The sequence below is a fragment of the Apostichopus japonicus genome, chromosome 13 (assembly GCF_037975245.1).
Source record: "Apostichopus japonicus isolate 1M-3 chromosome 13, ASM3797524v1, whole genome shotgun sequence".
Taxonomy (NCBI): domain Eukaryota; kingdom Metazoa; phylum Echinodermata; class Holothuroidea; order Aspidochirotida; family Stichopodidae; genus Apostichopus; species Apostichopus japonicus.
This window is the reverse complement of record NC_092573.1, coordinates 14,065,857-14,090,698: the sequence shown is the minus strand read 5'-3', so window position 1 is coordinate 14,090,698 and position 24,842 is coordinate 14,065,857. Positions and strand designations below refer to the sequence as shown.

Sequence of the window (24,842 nt, the reverse complement as noted above, 5' to 3'; positions counted from 1 at the left end):
CCAGTATTAGTACCAGATTACCTATAAATTGGAATGGTTACTACAAACGTATGTGACATAAATATATATGGATTGCATTTCGTTATTTCACTTTGCACTAGATTCACTCAAGGCGGTATAGTATAATGTTCCCTTGTAACACTTTACTAAACTAGATATAACTTAGCTGGTGAATGGCTTTCACTCGGTTAAAACAAAGATGTCAGCAGTTCTTGTGTAACGAGGATCAAGTAAGACGCATTCAGAAACAATATGAGTGTATCACCACTAAAAAAGGCCAGTGTGACATAATCTGTTGGACTGTCCTTTCCCATTTCATTTGTTCATTTATTTATTTCCAGTATAAATATAAATATATATAAAAAGGACATCAAAAGTGAGTATGTTACAAGAAATTATTTTAAAATGTTAGTGTACAAAACACAAAACAATAAATAAATATATATATATATTTATATATATATATATATACCTATATACAAACATATACATATACACACATACATACATACATATATACACATATGCACACATACATGCACATACACATACACGCACACCCACACCCACCCACACCCACACATACATACATAAACATATACAAAACGTGCAGCTGTCTACAATAAATTTTCCAGATTACCATTTTGTAAAAAAATAGCAGCACGATAAATAAAACTATTTCTATGCACATTAATTCTGAATTTTGGTGTTATTGCTTTGTTTCTCAAATTATACCTAGTAGTTTCTCGAAGTAGAGAGTTAAGTTCGGTATGCAAAGAATGTCTGTCATTTTTCTGTATGCAATTTACACTTCTAATGAACTCATTTTTAGCAGCATTGTTTACAGTACTCATAAGAAAGTTAAAATCTATATTAAATATTCTAGAACAATACTTTAAAAGAATAATAATTCTCTTATTATCTTTAATTAGTAAAAAGTGATACCAAGCAGAAACAGCATATATTAGGTGTGGTAAGATATTGGCAGTAAAAACTCTTTTCCTTACATCAACATGAAAATATGGAACTATATACGATACAGTTGAGACTATGAAGTACACCCGTTTAAGTATTCTGCTTATATGACCAGTGAAACTTAGTTTGTCATCAATACAAACACCTAGATATACTGTATGATGAATGCGTTCTACTTCCGCATCTTTAATTGAGATTTTAGTTAACTTACATGATACAAGACCTTCATGTTTAATATTTATATTCTCAAAAACCATTTCCTTAGATTTCTTTGGATTGAGTCTTAAATTCTTCCCATCACACAGATCTGCAATATTTGATACATCAGTTTTATAACTTGCTTGGTCAGCCTGATGCGTTCGCTTTGATACATTGCACACTATAGTAGTGTCATCAGCATATTTCACCACAGTACACATTTAGAAGTAGATCTTATTTCGTCAGTATATATTGTGAACAGAAGAGAAGACAGAGGACCGCCTTGAGGGACACCAACAGTTTTGATTTTTCCGTCAGACCTTTAGAATATTTTACCTGTCTAGACCAGCCATTCATAAAATTTGATATCCAATGTAACAACCATGGCTCTTCAGCGAACCCTTGCATGTCCTTGATTAAACGATTTGGAAGAACCGTGTTAAAAGCACTGGAAAAATCGAGAAATAAGACCTTAGAAATAGTAGTATCTTTGTTATTTAATCCTGTGACAATATTGTGAATAAGTGTTAAAACAGCATCGGTAAATGACAACCCCTTCCTATAAGCAAATTGATTGCTATCTCCATATTGATCAATGGCTTGGGTTATTTGAGGCACGATCAATTTCTGCATACAATTAATACTTATACAGGCAAGATCAATTGGTCTAAATTCATTTACCGATTGACAGATAGAAAGCTCTAGGAAAACGAGATGTACAGTTTATAACCCCCTCCCCCTAAATATGTATATATATATAAATACTAATAATACAAATAAAATGAATTAAATTGAGGAAGGAACTAAACCACTCCCTATACCCGTACACCGTACACTCGTTTATATATTCGACATTCACTATGCTAAATTTGACTATTGATCTAAGAGAGAAGCCGTTCCGTGAATTTCAAGAACGTTATCTACTTTTTCCAATTTCCCAATTCGTCGTTATAGAGACGGTCTATTTTCTTACCTGAGAAAGGTGCATTTCTTACTCAATGTAGATGTCTCAAATCACATTTTAGTAAAAAAAAAAGCGAAAAGAAAGTAGTTTTTGAATTTTCATTTTTTCTTACACTGTTAAAACCATTACATCTCGGTTCAAAACAAAACGTCTTATAAAACATGATAATAGGTAGAGCGCCCTCGTTTTTATATTGACAATATTAGGTTCGTTCACACAAACCTCGAAAAGTGCTCGTTGTAACTTTAACAATAAAACACAAAAACAAATTTCGTCTCATTTTCTTTCGACGTGATAGATTTTGCAGACTGTTTTAGAACGACAATAATGTTACAAGCTATCATAATACGCCTTGAAGCAGGAGTTGTTGGATGTAGAATGTAGATATATCTCTAAAGTGCTCATTGCCTTTTTAGTTGTTCATGAGTTTAAATTCATGAGATGGTTTCATCGTCGAAAAAAAATGAATGAAACAATGTATCCGGTGATAAAACCTAACCCAGAGGAAGAATTAACCGGTATATTAACCGGTTGCACCACTAGTACAGCCTACTGCTTTCTAACAGGATTAGTGCGTAGTATATGTACAGTTTGCATACCTTATACCAATGCACCATTATCAGTAGTGAATACTGCCGATGCGACCATAGAGCTAAATACATAAACACAGGCCATGAAACAGTTATTTTTACGAGGATATGTTGTCATGAATGTGTGAAAAGCCCGCAAGGGCTATGGATTACAACTTCACGTGGGGTGGAATCCGAGTCAACACTTTAACTCAAATTTGAATCTAAAACTAAAACTTGAGTACAATGCATAAGTTGCAACGGTGACGCCGTCGCTGTTTAGTGTTACATATTCATTACTAAACTCACATGTAGGCGTGGTCCAGCTCTTACAATGAGAACCGTTATTTCAAAAATGCTTTCAAATTTTGCCGTTTTTTACGCCTTTTCCCCTGACATACTTCATCCATGAACAACGCCGGTGCTACATTGAAACATAAATAAATTAAATAAAACAACAAACATTAACTTATGTTTTTCCGGCACGCACGTAATCACTTTAAGTTCCAGGTATGATGGATCGTTGTTATTTCCTCTAAGTTTGAACACAATACCGCGTTGTGGTCGTTTCCTTCCGTTTGAAAAATCGAATGAATTTTAACACGAAGATTTCTTTTACGTTGTATACGAAAATGTGTCAATTATCATTTAAACTTAACCTTTCATAAATTTTCATTCCCCCCCCCCTTTTTTTGTGACAGTTCTTTTCTACAAACTGCAAATGATTGCTATGCAAAGAACGCCGTTCTTCGACCTGACGCCGTGTTTCGAACCGTACAGTTCTGCAAAGACTTTTCCCTTGACATTCAGCTTTTCTAATGCCGCCACCTTTAAGTTTAGACGGGCGAAACAGGGCTCCATGATGTGCAAATCCGTAGGCAAAAACAATGCATTTCCTGAAAGAGTGATAATTTCATTATTTTTCAATATATAGTTTGTATATTGAATGGACGATTGTGGCAGATACCGACGTTTGCTGGAGTACCCAATTAAAACTAGGAACACTGCATTTGCACTGAAAATATTGTCATTGAAGAACTGGTATGTATGATACTATAGATTTGCTTGAAGTATTTGTGTCATGCTGCTAACCTCTGAAATATTTCCCCAAAGAGAGCGCTTTATTAAACCAGCTCGATAGTTTTCGGGAAAGGAGTGGACAGTATGAAGTAATTATTAAAGTGGCGTCTACGGTAGTTTATTTCGATCAATTTTGCGATCATATATCATTTGATGCTGTTAAATCCTATGCATAACAATACAGACCAACAACTTGACTATACTCAAGTTTCATTTCAAGTAATGAATCGAAAATCGACTCATTTGAATATTGTTTTCAATTGCCTGACATTTATACAAATTAACAATTAATAATATGATAAGTGCCAGGGGTTGGGGCGGAGTGTCAGAGACATGTATCCACCTCCTCCCCTTAGAAACCTTCAGTTGGTAAAATATCTAAAAACAGGATTTCTCATAGCTTTGATCTCAGTTTCATCAAGTTTACCATCTTAATTTTGAATTATTCTAGGTAAAGTCTTCGTAACATTGCTGACTAAGCGTAGAGACAGCTGCTTTAATGTCTGATTCAGACCGGAATCTTACTGTAATCTTCCAAATAGCATAACGTAATGCGTATTTAGCGAGACATAGTAATGCCATGCAAATATATTTGAACAGCACGTGAACTGATGCATGAAAGAGGTTTAAAACCTCAAGAAAATCTCGTTCTATGCCTTCTATAGGATACTAGTCAAGTCAAAAGATCATAGGACCGTAAAATTCACCGTAAACGTTCTGACGGAAATGAATTGGCACCTTAGCCCTAACAAAAATGTAGGTGAATGTCCTTGTTTGGTCAAATACAAGCTAATATTGACTTCATACCTGGTCAGGTAAATGTCAATGACGTCACATTACAAGCAAAACAACAAAATAAGTGTATTGCGTTGTTTCCTTGAAATCGGCTTAAATATTTCCCCACTGTTGAAATTTATGTAGCAACAGGATATTATGCATGAACGCAACTTAAGGGGGGTTTCCCTTCGCGCAACAGTATATTGTAATAATTGGTTAGTTACATGGAATTCAATGTTTGTGACAAACTAAATTTTAAGAACTAGAAAAACATTGTAATATTTAAGATTGAGAACAAATGAGAGGAGGGAAAAAAGTGAGAGCTACTAATTGATCATACACAAGGGCGTAGGAACCGGGGGGCTGGGGGCGCCAGCCCCCCCCCCCGTGAAAAATATGGGGGGCGGAAGTATCATTCCGCCCCGCCCCCTCTCAGCAAGTCAGAAAACCCCTTTTTCATTTCCAAATCAGAAAACAATCTCATTTGGAGCACCAAATCGCATCTAAGGCCAGGTGAAAATGCAAAATTATTTACAAAATGGAGTGGGTGTTCAAGTGTGCTATATTGCACCAAATTGCATCTGAGGCCACCTTAGACCTTAGACCCCTCCCCCAGGCCGGCCATCAGTCTTCAGCCCCCCCCCCCACTCAAAAGTACCTTCCTACTCCACTGATCATACAATGATTTAGATATAAATCTTTATTTAGTATTATCTATCAACGAAGCACAAGATTTTGAGAACGCTTTTGAATCATTGCCAGACATCTCTGGAAATTTTCAAGGTAGACATTTCTTGGTTTGCCCCAGATAAACTGATTACTTTCTATTGCCGTTAATAGTTATATATGCAGACTAGCAATATACAAACATACACGCACCCACACATACATACATACATACATACACGCATACATACAACATACATAAACAGCCACAGGGCTAGTGCTTTTGTAGTTTTGCATATATGAAGGAATTTCCGACATGATGGATATCATCTCGAAATTAGCTTATCCCAAATAAATACGAAACGTAGCATTCGCTCCATTGACATAGGACAAAAAAAAGGGATTTTCCAGTGGCAGAAATTCATTGTGTGAACAAAAATTGCTGTACGACCGCTCCACCAATAAACTGAGATTAGAAACCATTTCCTTGTAGCTTATCTGATATATCGAAACATACAGTCGCTATTGATGTTTCATGGTGTGAAATATCGTGGTTGTATACGCTACACGCCGACATATGCACGGTACTGAATAGCTTAGGTTATAGTTTACCACACATTTTGTGTGTGTGTGTTTGTGAGTGAAATTACACTAAGTGTGAGCTGAGATCAAGATCAAGTCGACAGAAGTTTTATGGTCAGCTTCTTCCACCTGCATCATATAGACATAGTCTAAGGTACTTCACGGGACGTATTGTTTTGCTTTAAAATAAATTTAAACGACTTTGCGTCCCTTATGTAGATTGGAGATAAATTAGCCTTTAGATATCGCACGCCATGTAAATTCCCCTTTGAATTACACGTTAAATCGTCAAAGTAATGTGGCGCACTCTTTAAAGCATTGTAGAAGTTCTCACCGGGTAAAAGCTACCCCTCACTGAATATTGGGCACAAGTCATCATTCATCGGACCTTTCATTTTCCGTTACATGTCTATGCCTAGATTTCAACAACCGGAGAGCACAAAATTATGTTTGCATCACTTGTTAACAAACCTCGATCTTTTTAATTCACAACTAAGTAAAAAATAATATTATACATATATATATATATATATATATATATATATATATATATATATATATATATATATATATCCTACGTTGCTCTTGCCAAGGCCTAAAGTGGCCTAAAATTAGCTCAATGTTCTTATTTCTGCATCACATGTACTTCGATTTATGTACTTTGATATTCAAGCCCCAAACACTTAGTCCTCTTTGATAACATATATGGAAATACATTTTCTCCTGTTGCCTTTCGCCAATGTGTCTGCAAGGAGTAGAGAACATTTGGGCTCATTGATTTGATATGGATATTAAATAATGATTGGTTCTACGTATAGCACATGCTTTTCCAGTGACTTTCTCCTGCACTCGTCTTGCCTTCCTTAATCATCATACAGAATTTAGGCGGCTTGCAGAGGTACTGGATGGCCGGGTGGTGGTGGTTGGGTGGGAAGGGAAGGGAGGGGAGCGCGGGAGTTGGACGAAAACAAGCAATATTAGCAGATTTTGAAATTGTTAGTAACATCTTGTATGAAGTCATTGTGTGATTTCTTTTTCAATATATGTGGTAAGAATCAAATCAATGTAGAATACAGCTTATGCATCTTCCTTTTAACGTTAAGCTTATACACAAGTAATAAAACAAAAAATTAAGATTCAAATTTGGCGACATTTGGAATAAACAATAGAAAGAAAGAAAGACATACTATGCTATTGTTTCAATTAACATATATTTTCTATTTTTTCTATTGTCAATATAGTCATTTTTTATTGTAAGTAGCTTATCAAATACTATAATACTGCAATTTTGCCTCATATTCCCATATATGTTTTTTTACAACTCCACCAAAAACATGCTAGGCCAAGGGTGTAGGAACGGGGGGGGCTGGGGGCGCCAGCCCCCCAGTGAAAAATATGGAGGGGCGTTAGTATCATTCCGCCCGCTTCGCAAGTCAGAAAGCCCCTTTTTCATTTCCAAATGAGAAAAAAAAACTCATTTGGAGCACCAAATTGCATCTAAGGCCAGGTGAAAATACAAAATTATTTACAAAATGGAGTGAGTGTTGAAGTGTGATATATTGCACCAAATTGCATCTGAGGCCACCTGGAAATGCAAAAAAAATCCAAAGGGGAGGGATTCAGCCCCCCCCCCCCACTCAAAAGTACCTTCCTACGCCACTGTGCTAGGCAGTACAATATACCTCAGGCAGAAGTTCCTACAATATTATTCAAAGGAGCGCACGTTAATTTCAAGTCACAGGAGTTAAACTAAAACGATCAATACACTCGCACGAAAGAATATTAATGGTCTATTTTGAAACCAGTAGCTACTTGAGTTGATTGTAGTAAATGGCGATAAAATACGATGTTAAGGTCTCATAACCAATATGTTCCTTGTTTTGACTATACGGTGAACCGTTAGCCTGCAGGTTGGATTCTAAATAACAAAGACAATATTGATCAATTTGTCATATCGAGATTTGTGAATTGCTGATCAATACTCGTAAACCCCCAAGAAAATGTCTTTTATAGAAATTAAGGTACAACACAGCGAACGTATCTCATAAAAAGCAGTTTATCACATCTTTCTTTTAGTCATTTCTGAGTAAAACTAGAATCCTCTCATTGTTAGGCTTAAATCAACGAGTTTTTGGCTTTTAATGCACTCATATTCTGCTGATAATAGATTCAGTGTACTATTACTACTGAATATGGCTCATAACAAGTTTCGCTTTCTCTTTAGCTTCCTCAGCTTTAGGCAAATGTTGTTGACCAAAGGCTAATTTAATGTAACTTACAATAGAGCTACAATAGAAATTAACACCTTTGTATGCGTCGTAGGTCATATCCAAATGTGACTGACACTTAGCAAGCTATAACAAATATTTTGAAAATCCATATCACGACCCTTTCAACCACACACAAAATGTAAACATATAGCAGCACAGCATTACGTGTAGACCTAATGAAAAGCCAAATATGACGTCTAAAATTTCTTCTTTTTCTTTGGTGGGGGCTTCTGGGGATATAAAATATTAAGAATAACTGCCCAAATCTTTGCGGCAAAAGGGATAATAGGAATTCGTAGGAAACAAAAGCTTCTTTTGTTTTAGCTAGATTACATCGGTGAAAACTGCATCATCGGTAAAAACACATGACTATATCGTTAGCGCATACATCAGTGTTATATTAGCAGGTCTGTAAGTGTGTATATATATATATGCCTATATATTATGTGTGAATGTAACATGATTTGGTCAAAATTACAACCCAACGTAACATATATATCATTATAGATTAACCCTATGCAGTACAAAGGACTAGATCCATTCTAACTAGATATGTTAGATGGCTATGTTTCACTGGTAGTCCGCCATTTTGGTCTTTATGTAAAAGTAGCGTATGCATGAACCTCTTTATCTTCTACAATCGTCATGTCCTTCATATTGATGTCTTCTGCTTCCTTCGATGCCCTTCCTTCTACCACCACACACCTGGAGTACTCATGCTAAAAAGGAAGAAGAAGAAATATTGTGATTAACTTTAAATAGCAAACATTAACAACTAGGCGATCCAGGGAGTTGCAGGTCTCCTCAAAGAATTTGATCGTATGCCATTACTTTGACCAGAGACGGTACGATGCCAACACAATGTCCTATTTACCACCATCCAAGTTTGAAGTACAGGACCTTTGCAGTTTAAGAGCTGTTTGCTACACATTTCCTTATTTAACTTTGAAAATCCACTGACCTTTGAAATGTAATAAGATGTAGAAATTAAGTCTGATAAATTAGACGGAATCAGTGGTTTCGGTGATTGTTCATGCTACTGATGTTTTTTTGTTGTTAAACAAATGAAAACCCAGTTTGTTGGTTTTAATGACCTTTGATCTCTGACTTTTGACACTAAAACGTCATCGGCAATTGTCAATCAAAACTTGCAGTCCAATGTTCCTATGGTTTAAGAGAAGTTTCCAAGTTAACACAATTTTAAGTCTCATCACGAGACCTCAATAAGGTTTGTGATAAGTAATGCGAAATTAATGTAGTCTGAAGTTTTCCAACATGGCAAGAAACATTTTGGTAAGTTTTGTGAAAGCTAAAGAAAGTTTTAATGGCCTTCTATCTGACCACACGTACCCGATTTCCGGGGACAGTCCCCGCATTTATATGTCTTCCCTGGAATATCCATGAAATTTTTCTTTCCAAGTTTCCTTGTTTGGCGTTCTCAGCTTGAACTTAAGTTGAGCTGTGACTGTTTACAACTAGGCTACATAAATATATTTTCATGCATTGCACACAGATAAAGCTAGGCAACCTAGATCGCTGAATAATTTCATAGCCTGTAATTAACCTTGGGTCGATTTTGGAAACCTAGACAACCAAAATACTGAGTGACCATCAAAATGCCTTTCTTTCAAAGTACAGTATAGGTACTGACCCTTGATGTCAACATGTCCCCGGATCTCCTGGAAAAAAACTATGGTCACCTTATTCTATCTCTGAACCCTTGACTGAGTGACGTCATTTAACAAGGAGGCTCAGAAGGCCTTACAGAGGCATACGCACACCAGATCTGATGCCGTTAATGAAACATTCTTTCGTCCAAATTTGGTCAAATCATATTGGGAGACATTTTTGGAGGAGGAAAGTGGGGCAATGGGGATGGGTTGGTATTGGATGAACTTGGGGAAATAGTTTGTTTGCAAACCGATGAAAGCAAATATGCATTTTATTCTCCAAGATGTGTCAATGTAATTCCTTCCCACAACGATCTGAATGGAGTGGAAGGGAATGGGTAGACCTTGTCACCTACATCCACTCCTTCCCGCCAAAAACTGTGAGAGATCCTAGCAGTGAATGAATCATGCATGTTTAGTGCACAGGAGTCCGTCAATTGCCGAAAGTGAAAGTTGGGCGGATGGAAAGCTTTTTGGTGTTCATACAAGCTTAAAGCGGAACAACCCGATAAGGCTAATAGGTTTTGTCACATGTAGAAATAATGCAGAATACTCCTTGTGCTTTGCTTGTTAATAGTATGCTACACTCATTAAAATAACGTATTAGCAGCCTTAGGTGTAGGCTATATGTACTGTAATATAAATTATGCAGTTCCCAAAGTAAAGGAGAATACGTTATAAATTAAATGTTATAATATCAAAACGATGAGAGATACTTGATCATCGATCCATACAGCTCGATTAAAACAAAAACGCTAGGTTTTTACATCCATACTCCATGGTTATCCTTACTAGATATCAATTAAGTTGGTAAATCAACTGATGATCGATGTTTCTCGATTAATTATCCTGGTTATAGAAATAATCTGGCCTATCAATTAGTATCTAACACAACCTATTAATTCAGTCACGTGCCCACAATATTTAAAGGTGGGAGCTTTAAGCAGGGAATGCCAAATGTCCCCTGCAAGGGAAGTCTGGGGAACCCCCTGGCTAAACAGTAAGTCTAAACACAAGGTTTTGCTAATAAGTTTATTAAATTTGGTTAAAAACAATCTCCATACTAAACGTATTCGCCGCGACTGACAATGGATTTTGGGGAAACCTGCGCCTTTTCCCCCCTCCCCCCACCCACGCCCACACCTTTTCTTTGTGCACACCACTGGAACAATAATAAATGTTTCTTTCGATGAGTGAAAACCTAGCTTACGTTTATCTGATAGCTGTTAGCCTGTATAGTGTTAGAACATGAAATCATCTATAAGATGTCATGACGAAGATACATAACATATATATATATATATATGTATATATATATATATATATATATATATATATATATATATATATATATATATATATATATATATATATATATATATATATATATATATATACTACAGTCGAATAATTAATACACTTACGAGCGGAGCAGCAAGATTCTTATTTTAAGATTGAAAAACTCTTTTTATAAACAACACCAGTTTTGAAAAGAAAAGAAATTTCATTCTTTACGTTCTTACAATCTTACCTTTGGGGCGTCGATAGTGGTGACATCGTCATCGTTGGAAGAAGGGTCGGGGTTGGGGGCTGTAGTGGTCGACGGAGTCGTCTTTCCACGCTTAGCGCAGTAGTAGGCCAAATAGGCAAACAAGAGTATGAAAGCAAACAGGAGCAGGGATAAAGCCACATCGACTACTAACATCCTCGTCGCTGAACTTTTTTTTTTCTAAACGAAAAATGAAAAGAAAACATCTCTGTATCATAATGAAAATTAAATCTCGATGTCCTTAATTGCCATTCTTACAAAGAAGAAAAGAAAACGAATTCGAGCATACGCAATGTAGTCGGCAAAACAGTTTGATGTGATTGGTCTTATGAGTTGTTTATAAAAGGCGATATTTTATTCAATAAATTCCCCCAAGATATATAGAAACTAGAAACGGAAACTGAACTCCTCCCTCCAATTTTCAAACCAAATACATTTACTTCGATATTGTAACCAGGGTTAGAATATATATATATATATATATATATATATATATATATATATATATATATATATATATATATATATATATATATATATATATATATATATATATATAAATATATATATATATATACTAAATTCAATATGGTATAAATCTTCTTTCTTATTCCAGAGCATTCCTCATTCAGAAGACAAGGGGACGTGGCTATTCGTAAACTTACCTTTGCAGATGACCCCGAGGTCATTGTCATGCTTCCAGGTTGTAAATGTAAAGTTCATGTAGGGCAAGACTTGGACATTACCCTCCCTTTTACTTCTGTCACAGTCAAGGATTGACTCTGCCCCCTCAGAACACATAATGTTCCATTCGGGTGAGCTGAGGGGTCCAAGATGCTCTGTGGATTTAATCGATTCTGCCGGACCTTGAAATCCTTGTTGTCTGCAGACCACCGTGGTTGTAGCCTCATCAAATTCGATTGTGGAAATAGTTCCCCACTCATCCTCTAAGAAAACTTCTACGTGTCCCTCGCGAGGATTATCTGGCACGATGCGAATATCTGTACGAAAGTAGTAGACATAGTACATGCTAACATGACAGGACTATATTAAATACTGCACTACTTATCATATACAATTTCATGATTGGTCATTGCTGCGAGCAAGACTCGAACACACTTTTCTGTGACTAGTAAAGTGTTATTTTGGATTCCAAGTAAGATTGAACTGGATCCAGCTATCTGCGTTTATATCATTCTGATCTGACAGTACTACCATTGGCTTTTTGTATCTGTACACATTAGTACATGAAAATATGTCATTTCCCCTCCCCCTCCCTAATGTTACAAACTGAAAGTGTAAACTCTAGCTCAGTATCCTTTACTTATATACACGATTGTGATTAGTTAACGCTATTGATTATGCAGAATCTCCTCACCTATATGTATTCTTTATTAGAAGTCTAGGATGGAATTTGTCGATCATGTACGCCTGTATTATTTAAAATAATATACAATAATAAAATAATAATTGAAAAGTCTCTTCTTGTTTACATAGTTAATTGTATGTGATTAGTTTCTTGCCGTAACTGCAAAGTTGAACGATATTTCACTTGAAATTGTTTACAATTATAACCAAATCCTTTTTATTCAGTCAGCTACCATCAAACAAAGATGACATATAATATGAATTTACAGATGCTTGTGATAAAAGCCTTGATTTATCTTTTTGAACGCTTTGTTCGGTATATTCGGGGAATTTATTTGAATTTTGACTTCCTGAAAGATGAAAATTGTATAAATGAATTCGTTTATTTTCTTTCACTTTCTTGAACCTTTGACTTATGCTACATATCATAAGCACCACATACACATAACTACACTGTTAAGAAATGTGTTGTAATTTTACGGTAGATTACCGACAGTCAATGTGCTATGTAGTCCCTGTTATAGCCCTGTGCCATAAGACGCAATTGAACTGCAGTTTTTAAGGGGGGGGGGGGGGGAACGGTGCGACGATTTTTTTTTTTTTTTTTGACGTTCGAACGGTAAAATCACGTCAATAAGATTTCAATTAAAGAACAGCTCCTCTCATGTAAACGATTTGACCGTTATCAGATCAATGGTGACTAATTATGTACTTACAATATAAACTTATTCTGTATAATTACGAATGAGTACCACAACAGCTTAATGTGTACGTTTTTTTAGAAAAGTCACCCAGGAAAGAACCTGGGCACCATAACCAAACAACGGAACGACTGATCCGCCCCTATAGTCCCCTTGCATCGAGACTGTGAGATCATCGTCAGGATGTGTATCACGATTCCCATTCAAGGGGAACATATTCAACACATGGTACTAGTGATCTGTTTAACTTTTTAAGAAAAGTCACCCGGGAAAGAACCTGGTATACGAACAACCAAACTACTAAACGACTGATCCGCTCTCAACCCTATAGTCCCCTTGCAACGAGACTGTGACTGTGTGATCATCGTCACGTGTATCACGATTCCACTAAAAGGGGAACATATACTACACATGATCTTAATCAAAAGGCCGAAAAGTGATCTGTTTAACGTGTTTAAGTAATAGATGAAGTGCACTTGTGTAGGTTATAATAGTTGAAAGCCAAGTCAGCTATACATTCCGATTTTGTGTATTGAAGATTATGGTGAACACTGTCACTTTAGTTTAAATGCACAAAATTTGACGCAAAGGGTAAATAATATGTTTACTGCTATAGTGTGCAATGTATCAAAGCGAACGCATCAGGCTGACCAAGCAAGTTATAAAACTGATGTATCAAATATTGTAGATCTGTGTGATGGGAAGAATTTAAGACTCAATCCAAAGAAATCTAAGGAAATGGTTTTTGAGAATATAAATATTAAACATGAAGGTCTTGTATCATGTAAGTTAACTAAAATCTCAATTAAAGATGCCGAAGTAGAACGCACTCATCATACAGTATATCTAGGTGTTTGTATTGATGACAAACTAAGTTTCACTGGTCATATAAGCAGAATACTTAAACGGGTGTACTTCATAGTCTCAACTCTATCGTATATAGTTCCATATTTTCATGTTGATGTAAGGAAAAGAGTTTTTACTGCCAATATCTTACCACACCTAATATATGCTGTTTCTGCTTGGTATCACTTTTCACTAATTAAAGATAATAAGAGAATTATTACTTTTTTAAAGTATTGTTCTAGAATTTTTAATATAGATTTTAACTTTCTTATGAGTACTTTAAGCAATGCTGCTAAAAATGAGTTCTTTAGAAGTGTAAATTGCATACAGAAAAATGACAGGCATTCTTTGCATACCGAACTTAACTCTCTACTTCGAGAAACTACTAGGTATAATTTGAGAAACAAAGCAATAACACCAAAATTCAGAATTAATGTGTATAGAAATAATTTTATTTATCGTGCTGCTATTTATTTACAAAATGGTAATCTGGAAAATTTATTGCAGACAGCTGCACTTGTACGTTTTGTATATATATATATATATATATATATATATATATATATATATATATATATATATATATATATATATATATATATGTATATGTGTATATGTATGTATGTGTATGTGTGTGTGTGTATGTGCATATATGTGTACATGTGTGTATATGTATGTGTGTATATATATATGTGTGTATATATGTATATATATATATATATATATATATATTTATTTATTTATTTATTGTTTTTGTGTTTTGTACACTAACATTTTAAAATAATTTCTTGTTACATACTCACTTTTGATGTCCTTTTTATAATTTATATTTATACTGGAAATAAATAAATGAAAAAATAAATGAAATGCAAAAAAAAAATGAAATGAGTCATAATATCCACGGTTAATTAAAAGAGCATTCTCACTGTTATTCTACGACCAAAGGTGAATGTTAGTATATGGTATCATAGTATTTTTACTTCAATTACGTCCTGTGGTTTTATAGAACGGGAAGTGTTGGTACACAATGGTACACAATGAATAAACATGCTTTATAGCGGTTACTTTTATTTTAGCAGTAAAAACCGCCATTTTACTTTTCAATCTTATTTCAAACTTGTATCATGGTTTATTTCCTTAAAAAGAAGGAACATGAGGCAAGGAAAAGGAGATGGGAGGAAAGGAAATGACACTGTTATCCCTTGTCTTATATTTTTCTCAAACCTAAATGGATAAACTGCGTAGAAATATTCTCAGAGATCAATCATGATTCAAACCGACCCGCAATCATTTGTGAATACCGAAGTTCGAATCACGGTGGCGGCTGAAAGGTTTTTCACTGTTCTGGATTTTCCAAATCACTACAATTTTAACTCACGGACGACCCTCCAGTCTTGGTACGTTTCCTTGCTATGCAAGGAACGGCAAGATTTATACATGTCGCTCATGTATACATGGTGAATGTTTGCTTCGATTATTGCGAAACTATGAAACACTTCAGTGGGGGATTGATAGCATTGATTAATTACGTAACACTGATCCATTGACTCATCGAGAAATGCTCAATCTAATAACTCTGAAAAATAAAACATGATTTGATATTCGAAGAGGAGCATACATATAGAGTGAATGCAAATAGCCACGTAAGCGACCGTTCTGTCTCTCATTCCTTTTCAATATTATAACGTTTAAGACCAAATTATATATATTTATTTAATATGTAGATATAAATAGATATATATATATATATATGTGTGTGTGTAACGAACCGACTGATTCGCTCATCGTCAGTTGTGTATCACAATTCTCTAACAAGGGGAACATAATGTTACACATGATCTTTGCCAAGGACACATGACAACATAAACACATTCACTGTTGATATTCCAGTTCTACAAATAATTTTTAATTTAAAAGGAAAAGGGATAAAAAGTGTCAACTTACCTCCGTCCATAACTTGAGCTTGGCAAACGCAAACAGTAACAAGAAAGATACCAATGAGTCTATAAGAGAACATGGCTAACATCGATTTAGAAACTGAATTCAGAGTCACTACGTCCACCATATTCATTGAAAAGCAGACTACAGGAGGTCAACTATATCTAAACTGGTATAATCATGAATGTAATGGTTTAGCCGTCTTGATCAGTGGGCTTATCGCTTTTGACTTCAACCGGGAGGATATTAAGGTTGTCGCTTCACGTCTATCACACTTTGAAGTGATGAATGAATTAGACGGTTTTTGTGTAGTAAGCTAAGTTCTTCTATGTGATGCGTCACTGTAACACATACGGGAAGCAGGATGTATCTCGACTGAGCAGTACATTCCAACTGGTATTATACATAGCAGTACCGGAAACTCCTAGTGTATGTAGCCAATTGGTCTTAGTTCAACATTCAAATGTGACACAAAGAGGAACAGAACATCCAAGAGATTGTCTCTACAAGATGTCTATGTCTGCTGTAAAATGGTTAATTTTCGTGAACGCTTCATTAAAGAGGTTATGAAGTGGTGGGTTTTCATGTCTTGGAATGGTTTATCTACATAATTATAACACCACTCATTCACAACTTTCGGTAAATGCGGCTTCGAACGCCAGCAATTTGCTGTCAAAGTATTCCCTAAAGACCTCTCGAGCTGCCACTCATAAACAATTCAAAGCGGCCCATCGCAGTTCATATGACGTCATCGAAGAAACCATTTCAGCCAAAGCCGACTCCCCGTTTTTTACCGATACGGCGTCATACAGTTTACTACATGTAACCACAACACTTTGCTCATCAATTGAACATGTGTTCTCTCGAATCTTCCGATTCCGAGGAAATGGGAATAACCTCTCAGAAACTTCGTCAAGCTTTGACGAAAATGATTTTCTTGAAGAAGAAGATGAAAAATAGTTTTCGAGGGTGATGAAGATATCGGTGTTTTTCCATATCAATTGAGCCCCTTGCAGAAGAATTGTAAAACGATCCCGATGGCCGAGACGCGTCGCTGCCGATCGAAGTCACCGAGCAGAACGGTTCGACTATCCTGAAACTGGTCGGTTGAGCATAAACAAAACCACCGTTATTAAGACCATAATATGATTTATAATTTAAAATGATCCTGCTACTTAACTTCGTAGCGAAGTTTCTAGATTTTTTTTACTTACAGTGCAAGGAAAGTGTGATATTCTGTGCAAGTGCAATCCTATAGTACTAGTCGTGGTAACATGGGGTCTAGACCTAACTAATAGACGTTGTATAACAGGCTAGCCTGTGTACTTGTATCATCAAACTGTTACGTAAAATCATAACACAAGGCCAGTTTTACCACAAAAGAAAAAATGCAGATGTAGTATTGATTGTTCTGAAAACCAACTGGCTTTAAGATTTGTACAAAATATTAGGTAACCCCCCCCCCCAAAAAAAAAAAAAAGAATCGTCATTTGCTGCATCAAGGAGGCCTAAGCTATGGTCATAACAAGTAATTTGACAATAGTATAGGCCCACAGGCACTCGTGACATTGTTTATGTGTAGTGTTTTGAACGAGTCGTGTCCAAATTCCTCGATTTCTGTCATCTTTTGGAAAAGCGTGCACTTTAATTCCGTCTTTACTTGTGGTGGAGCAGCCTGGGACCACCGCATATTTAACAGTAACGAGATAAATTTACGTAAAAACAAAACTACAAATCTCATAGCACTGTAAAAGAGTAACGTTGTGTGTTTCTAGACGTTTAAGAATGTAAACATAGTGTTCTGGAAATGAGCTGAGTTCCTCGACTGACGTCACGCCGCATTGCCGTATATACAACAATATTTAGAAGGTTTTATTACCCTCGAATGTTTGATCGTTTATTCCTCGAGGATGCAAGCTTTGTTTGACACAAATTGGGTATCACTGGAAAGCTACGAGTGTATAAAAAACGATGATTAATATAAATTTTTCCATTTCACCCCCTTTTTAAGACTAGGCACAGTTTACACTGTCTGAAATTTGATTACATATACATGACGTAACATTTGACTTGTTTCATCCAGGATAGCAACTCCCTTCTTCTAGGGTTGAATTACTGAACAAAAGAAAAGACGTAAATTTAGAATGTATGTCATCAGATGTTCAAGAATTATGTGACATCACAAAATATAAACTCGGTATGTAATTGTAACCACACTGTCTACGCATGATGTATGAGTGCCAAAGCTTTGGCAGACGATGGATGTGCCTTCGTTGTAAAATATATTGACCAAATGTTGCAGTGGATATATTTATATTCAAACTATATGTATGCTCTTCGTCGGATATCAAATCATTTATTTTGTAGATTTATTAGATTTGCCAATTTTTGGTGAGTCAATGGATCGGTGTTACGTAATTAACCAATGCAATCAATTCCACACTGAAGTGTTCATTGTTTCGCCATAATGGAAGCAAACCATTAACAATGTATAAATGAGCAACATGTATAAATCTTGCCGTTTCACTACATCATAAGAAACTGTACCAAGACTGGAGAGTTGCATGTGACGTGCTAGCACTTACTCTGATACTTTTACATATAAGCATATCCTACGCGATACCTTTATATAATATGCATATGTCTTATGGACCATTGCAATTATATGACTTTGGACATCTCGTTTCCATACTATTAAATGATATCTGATTTCTGAATAATAACCACTTTTATTTTAATCCATCTCTTTGAAGAGCCGTATAGTCTTCAAATTAAATCAATTGTTGTACTGCAATTTTCTTGAAAGCTTACTGCAAGCGGGTCAGAAATAAATTTCTTTCTGAATTGATACAGTCTAAGTCAATGTGTCTAAAGACAACTTATATTAAGAACATGTGATGGTACGCTGGTTTGATGTCTTCAGAGCGCGGTGTTACCTCCACGGATGTATCCCAGAATGCATCTACCATTGGTTCTTACACGTCATCTGGAAGTTCCTACTGTGCCAGAGAGTAAATATTTATCCAGAAAAAATCACTCATGAGTGTTTTATTGTCTTGTAATATATCTTACCGATAATGGGTCCTTTATTTACCTCATTTTACTTCATTCACAACAAATGTTATGAAGAAAACAATTTAATAGGTTTGACTTCATTTTAAGGGCGACAGCTCATTCTCTAGAGCTTCTCAATCGAAGAATTGAACTTTTGTAATCTTTTTGAAATAAAAGACGATGATATTCATTGACCGATTTATTAGGTGAAAGGAACTTAAATCTGTTTGATTTGTCATTACTGTCCTTGTTTATTCTTTTCAGATCACTGTCAAGACTTGTGATTATGGCAGCAAACAGGTTGACAACCGAATAGTCTCATTAGTTACCTGCTCAAGTCCAATGATTGTTTTACACAACAATTTGTTAACTACTGTCCAACCACGCAAAGGTCGTTCAGATGTTTTAACCTTTACTTGCCAAACTGTAAATTACGGATATGGGAAATTTGTCTGGCAAAACGTATATGCATTTTACATGGCGTTAGTTGGGGCGTAATACGGTCAAACTTATAAGGCGGGTGAATGTGTAATGTTATCGGCATTCTTCTTACCGGTACAAGACCAGATTCGGAACGGGCTGATCACAATTGCATTCGCAAAGCCCCTTACTGACTTTGTTTTTCATGAAACAAAATTCTCAAAAAAAAATTTCAAAGAGAAATTAACTTTTTGGGAACTTTCTCCTGTTTAGAGTGTCAGTATATCATCAAAGTGTACTGCATAGGCTCTACTAAAAATTGTCACTCAATGATTAATATGCGATTTTCGTTGCTTTGTAAGCTTACGTGACTTTTACCAGGCCAAGTAATACTTGATGATTGAAACAGGGAGTTATTATGGACAACTCTCTGATTGGAACCATATTAGATTTATCATAACAACCTTACCCATCATATTATCGCGAGTTATTATCTGTCAAGTACTGTGCATAACACTTCTGCATCTTCTATTGTTTTTTGGGAAAGAATTGTAAGTTCAACTTTCCTAGTAATGTTTTGATAAAATAGCATGACTTGGTAATGCATTTAGGGATATAGCCAGATAGAAAAGTGTTACTGGAAATCATTTCACAGTGTGAATTGGAGTAATCCTAGCAAAGATAACCTGTCGTACACGTCGAAACAAGATGACATAATAGAAAATGAACAGGAAACGAACAGTCAAAGCTTTCATTGTTCATCTGAATGTAAACTCATTGACTTGTAGATTACAACGGCAACCAGAAGTCAGTGACATTCGTCAATATCCATTTTTGAAGACCGACGTGCACAAACACAGGTCGACAGCACACTTAGTTGAAAAATCTTTAAACAATGCATTAAAATGATCAATAGATAGTTTTGCTGTTCAACTATAAATATTGTAGAAGAAGATAAAGAATATCTCTGAACGTTTAACTCCATGTATTCTATGGATTGACACAATCAACTCTAATAGTACAGTACAACCATCTTTAAATTTGAAATATGATATTGAACGAAGCTCTCTCTTGGGGTGGAAAGATGGATGGCGATGAGGGTGTCCCCTCGTGTTACATAATTTAACTAGCAGATGTTTCACAAGCGTATATATTTCGAATATTTTTTTTTTTTTGCTAAGGTCGCTTGAGACCCGGTCCTGTTCAACCCCATGAATGTTTTATTGTTTTTGCTTGGTCAACAATAAATGATTGAATTGAGTCCACCTACAGTATGTCAACTTTGCTGTAACAAACAAACCAAGTAGAGATACAGAACACTTTATGAAAAAAGGCGCTAGCTTAAAACTCATTTTAATAGAAAATTTTATTATGTCTCTGAAAAGCATACATACATTCCGTTTTTTGAGAATAGTGCCTCATCAGGCCACATATTCAGTGGCAGGTGGCTTCACACATGCCGGTCGAAAAGAGTGTTTCAACCCCTGGTCATAATCCAGAATTCACGCACGCCACCTAGACCAACCCTCTGCGCATTCGTCCGGGTTTTCTGCGCCACCAAAGGAGAAATGAAAACGGGATCCTAGACCACAAATTGTGTCATACTACCACCAGAGCGTTACAAATCCCAGTTTGACTTGAACCATATAGCACGACTCAAGCGACCGGCAGAGCAATAGTTGTTCATCTACCCGGTATAGCACCGGCCACCACGTCAACTGTTATAAATATACGTAACTTCAGATGGACTCGAGCTCGGAACACCTGGTTACCAGTCCACATCTCTACCACTGAGCCCAATGACTAGGTAGCCTACTTCTTAAATAAATTAAATTTATCGTGACGGTTGTACAATGTGTATTCATCGCAATACATTCCCGTACTTTCAACAAACATTCCTTGCAAACAACGTTACTGACATTAGCACAATGGATGAGTATTCTTAAGTGCACAATAATGTTGCAATGTTTATTACATCGCAACACACTGGAAGCGAGTAATGTTCTCTTTGAAAGATCTAAATGTACAATAGACTTACACTGCAATGCTATTGATGACTTCAAAGCAAGTAGAAGAATAATGAAGAGATATCGTTAAGCTACAACGATTGCTATTAATTGTAGCGCACAGAAAAAAGAATGTTGGTTTCTTTGTAATATCTGTATGTATATTCAGTACTATATGATACTGACGACTTCAAACCATTAATAATGAAGAGATATCGTTAAGCTACAACGATTGCTATTAATTGTAGCGCACAGAAAAAAGAATGTTGGTTTCTTTGTAATATCTGTATGTATATTCAGTACTATATGATACTGACGACTTCAAACCATTAATAAAGGATGATCGTTAACGATGTTAATGCATGAAATGCTGCGCCAACTTACGTACGATAGCATAAGTCGAACGTTTGAAATAACTAGTAAAAAAGTTGAAATAGTCAAACTTTAGATAAAACGCAGAAACTTCGGTATTAAAGTTTGACAATTCGAGAGCAAAAGTCAGAATTTTTTAGACAAATCCAAACTCTGAGGAAAAAGGTGAAAGTTGTGAAAGTGTGCACATTTTTAGATAAATCGTTGAAATTTTCAGTGTCACATCTAGTTCAACTTAGCATGAACGAAAGTAACTAAGTTCGTTTTTCGAAGATAGCCAATCTGTTCAACGTTTTGCACTAACCCCCGCCAGCTCCCCCGCCCCCCCCCCCTCCATATTTTGTTATATCTTCGTAGCTCAACCACCGATGGTGATCTTGTTTGCGTTTGACTTTTCTGAGTTCTAAGTTCAAAACAAGGCAATTCACATCTTTTTCATAAGTTTCCCAAGTTCCAATGCCAAACATGCCTCCACAAATTATAAGTTAATAACTCATTCGGCACAAGGGTACTACTGAACAAAGAAATGCATTCCTAACAAATCTAAGCTTCACTATTTTTTATACATCTCGACGATCTTTTGCGAGTGCACCTCGTTGTGGTGTCCATGAAACATTGCGCCCACCTGCAACCCTCAAGACTGAATGGATGTCTAGACAAATGCTTCAGGTCACGTGATTTTGCTACACTGTGCACAACGTAGAAATTATGAGTATTTATTGGCAAAACCTTGCGAATTACAGACTGAAAGATTCCCAGCTCGTCTACATGGGCGTCACCTTCAGTGACGCCAGGGCCACACCCTCATATAACCCTTCACTCTTCACTGGCTCTTACATAATGGTTCACATCCTATCCTTAAATCAGTCGGAGAAATTACTCATCCCCCCCCCCCCCCTCCGTTCCTTCGTCCACATCTTTCATTACGTACAAGCCAATGTCCGTAGGTATATGAAATCGAAAATAAGGCGAGTTAGGAAATTTTTGTTTTTATTTATTATGAACAGTATTAGACTCATTTAAACTAAAAAACAATAAATTTTGCACAACTCATACCCTTAACATGTATCTTTATTGGTTACATGATTTGCTATGATCGAGAAGATGCGTTCAAGACATATGGGTCTGTGTAATATGTTGTTTAGGAAAGCGCCAGGAAGAGTTTAGAGACAATAACTTTCTTAGGCCTATAGATGATGGAAATTAATCTAAGAGCATAGTGCCGAAGTTCAAATGTTATTCCTACAAGCCGTCAGTTTTCACATAGTATTCCGCATTTCAGTGTTGCAAAAAGGAACTTCAGGTAATCTATGATGTTGTATTGAGGGCACATTGACAGACAAATTATGTGATTCTACTTACTTTACACTATGCCGTTTTTACCTTTGAATGGGGGTACCTTGCTAAAACTTTCAGTTTATCGGTTCGAAAAGCACGTTTATATTTATATTCGCATACATCCACGTTTAAATCTAAAAGTTATAAAACAAACTTATTTACCTTTATAGTCCATTAAACTACTGTTATACATTACTTAAGTGGGCTTGCTAGTATATTCCCTACTTTCCAGCTGTTATTTGCATTTACTTTTTGTCAGTACAATTTGTCTCCTAAGAACCTCGTACAGCAACTGTGTACAACGAATCTGATTAAATCCTATGAAGTCTACACACAAGTCGTCAGCTCTGAGACTAACCAGTCAAACTCTCCTCTGCGCAGAACACACGACAACCCCCCAAGAAATGAGCGTACAGCACTCTCCTCACTGATGTCTCGCAGTGACATTATCATCATGCTAGCCGACAAAGGTTCTGCAGTTGTCATCCAGGATCGACAGGATTACATCAAGGAAGCCATGCGTCATCTCTCCAACAGCGATATTTACACTCTTCTTGATTCTGTTACCACAGTTATTTTCTCCCAGCAGATAAAACAGACCATCACTGATATGTACCAGCGGAACCAGATCTCTAAGAAGGATGTTTCTTTCCTTTCTCCCACAGACTGTAAGGCAGCCAGCTTTTATCTTCTGCCCAAAATTCACAATCCTGGTAACCCTGGTAGGCCTATCATCTCAGGTAATGGGTCCCCACCGAGAAGATATCCTTGTTTGTGGACCACTTCATCAAACCCCTAGTTCCTCAGATTAACTCTTACATCTCTTACACTCCAGATTTCCTCGGGAAACTTTAAGATATCAAGAACCAAATCCCTAGTACAGCGCCATCATCGGTTCTTTCGACGTCACTCATCTTTACACTAACATCCCTCATGCTGGAGGCATCGCAGCCACGTGTGCAGCCCTGTCTAAGAAGGTCCACCGTTGTCCACCCATCTCTGACATCAAAGTTCTCATGCAACAGGTTCTCACCAAAAACAACTTCACGTTCATGGACAAGCATTACCTTCAAAGACACGGGACTGCCATGGGTACCAGGATGCCTCCTTCCTTTGCTTGCCTGTTCATGTCTAGCCTTGAAGAACGCATGCTCAGTACAGCTCCCTGCCGTCCTATTATCTGGTGGCGCTACATTGATGACATCTTTTTCGTTTGGACCAGTGATGAGGATAGCCTGCTCACCTTCATCAATCACATCAATTCTTTCCACAGCACCATCAAATTCACCTCTGATTACTCTCACCAACAGGTTAACTTTCTCGATGTGACTGTTCGCAAGGAACACGGTTCTCTCTATACAGACTTATACACCAAGCCCACAGACACACACCAGTATCTCCATTCTTCAAGCTGCCATCCCCGTCACTGCAAGTCTGGAATTGCCTACAGTCAAGCACTTCGTCTTCGTCGCATTTGCTCTAACAATTCCTCTTTCATT

General features: G+C 36.4%; 1 protein-coding gene across 1 annotated transcript; it reads right to left on the bottom strand.

Moving 5' to 3' along the window:
* Window positions 1–7,005: 7,005 nt before the first annotated feature.
* Window positions 7,006–16,894, bottom strand: LOC139978588 (uncharacterized). The gene is made up of 4 exons (XM_071988930.1): window positions 16,160–16,894; window positions 11,966–12,301; window positions 11,283–11,479; window positions 7,006–8,800 (listed from the first exon to the last, which is right to left on the bottom strand). Exons 1-4 carry the CDS (start codon window positions 16,284–16,286, stop codon window positions 8,678–8,680), a joined length of 783 nt encoding a protein of 260 aa, XP_071845031.1. The 5' UTR covers window positions 16,287–16,894; the 3' UTR covers window positions 7,006–8,677.
* Between the last annotated feature and the right edge of the window lie 7,948 nt (window positions 16,895–24,842).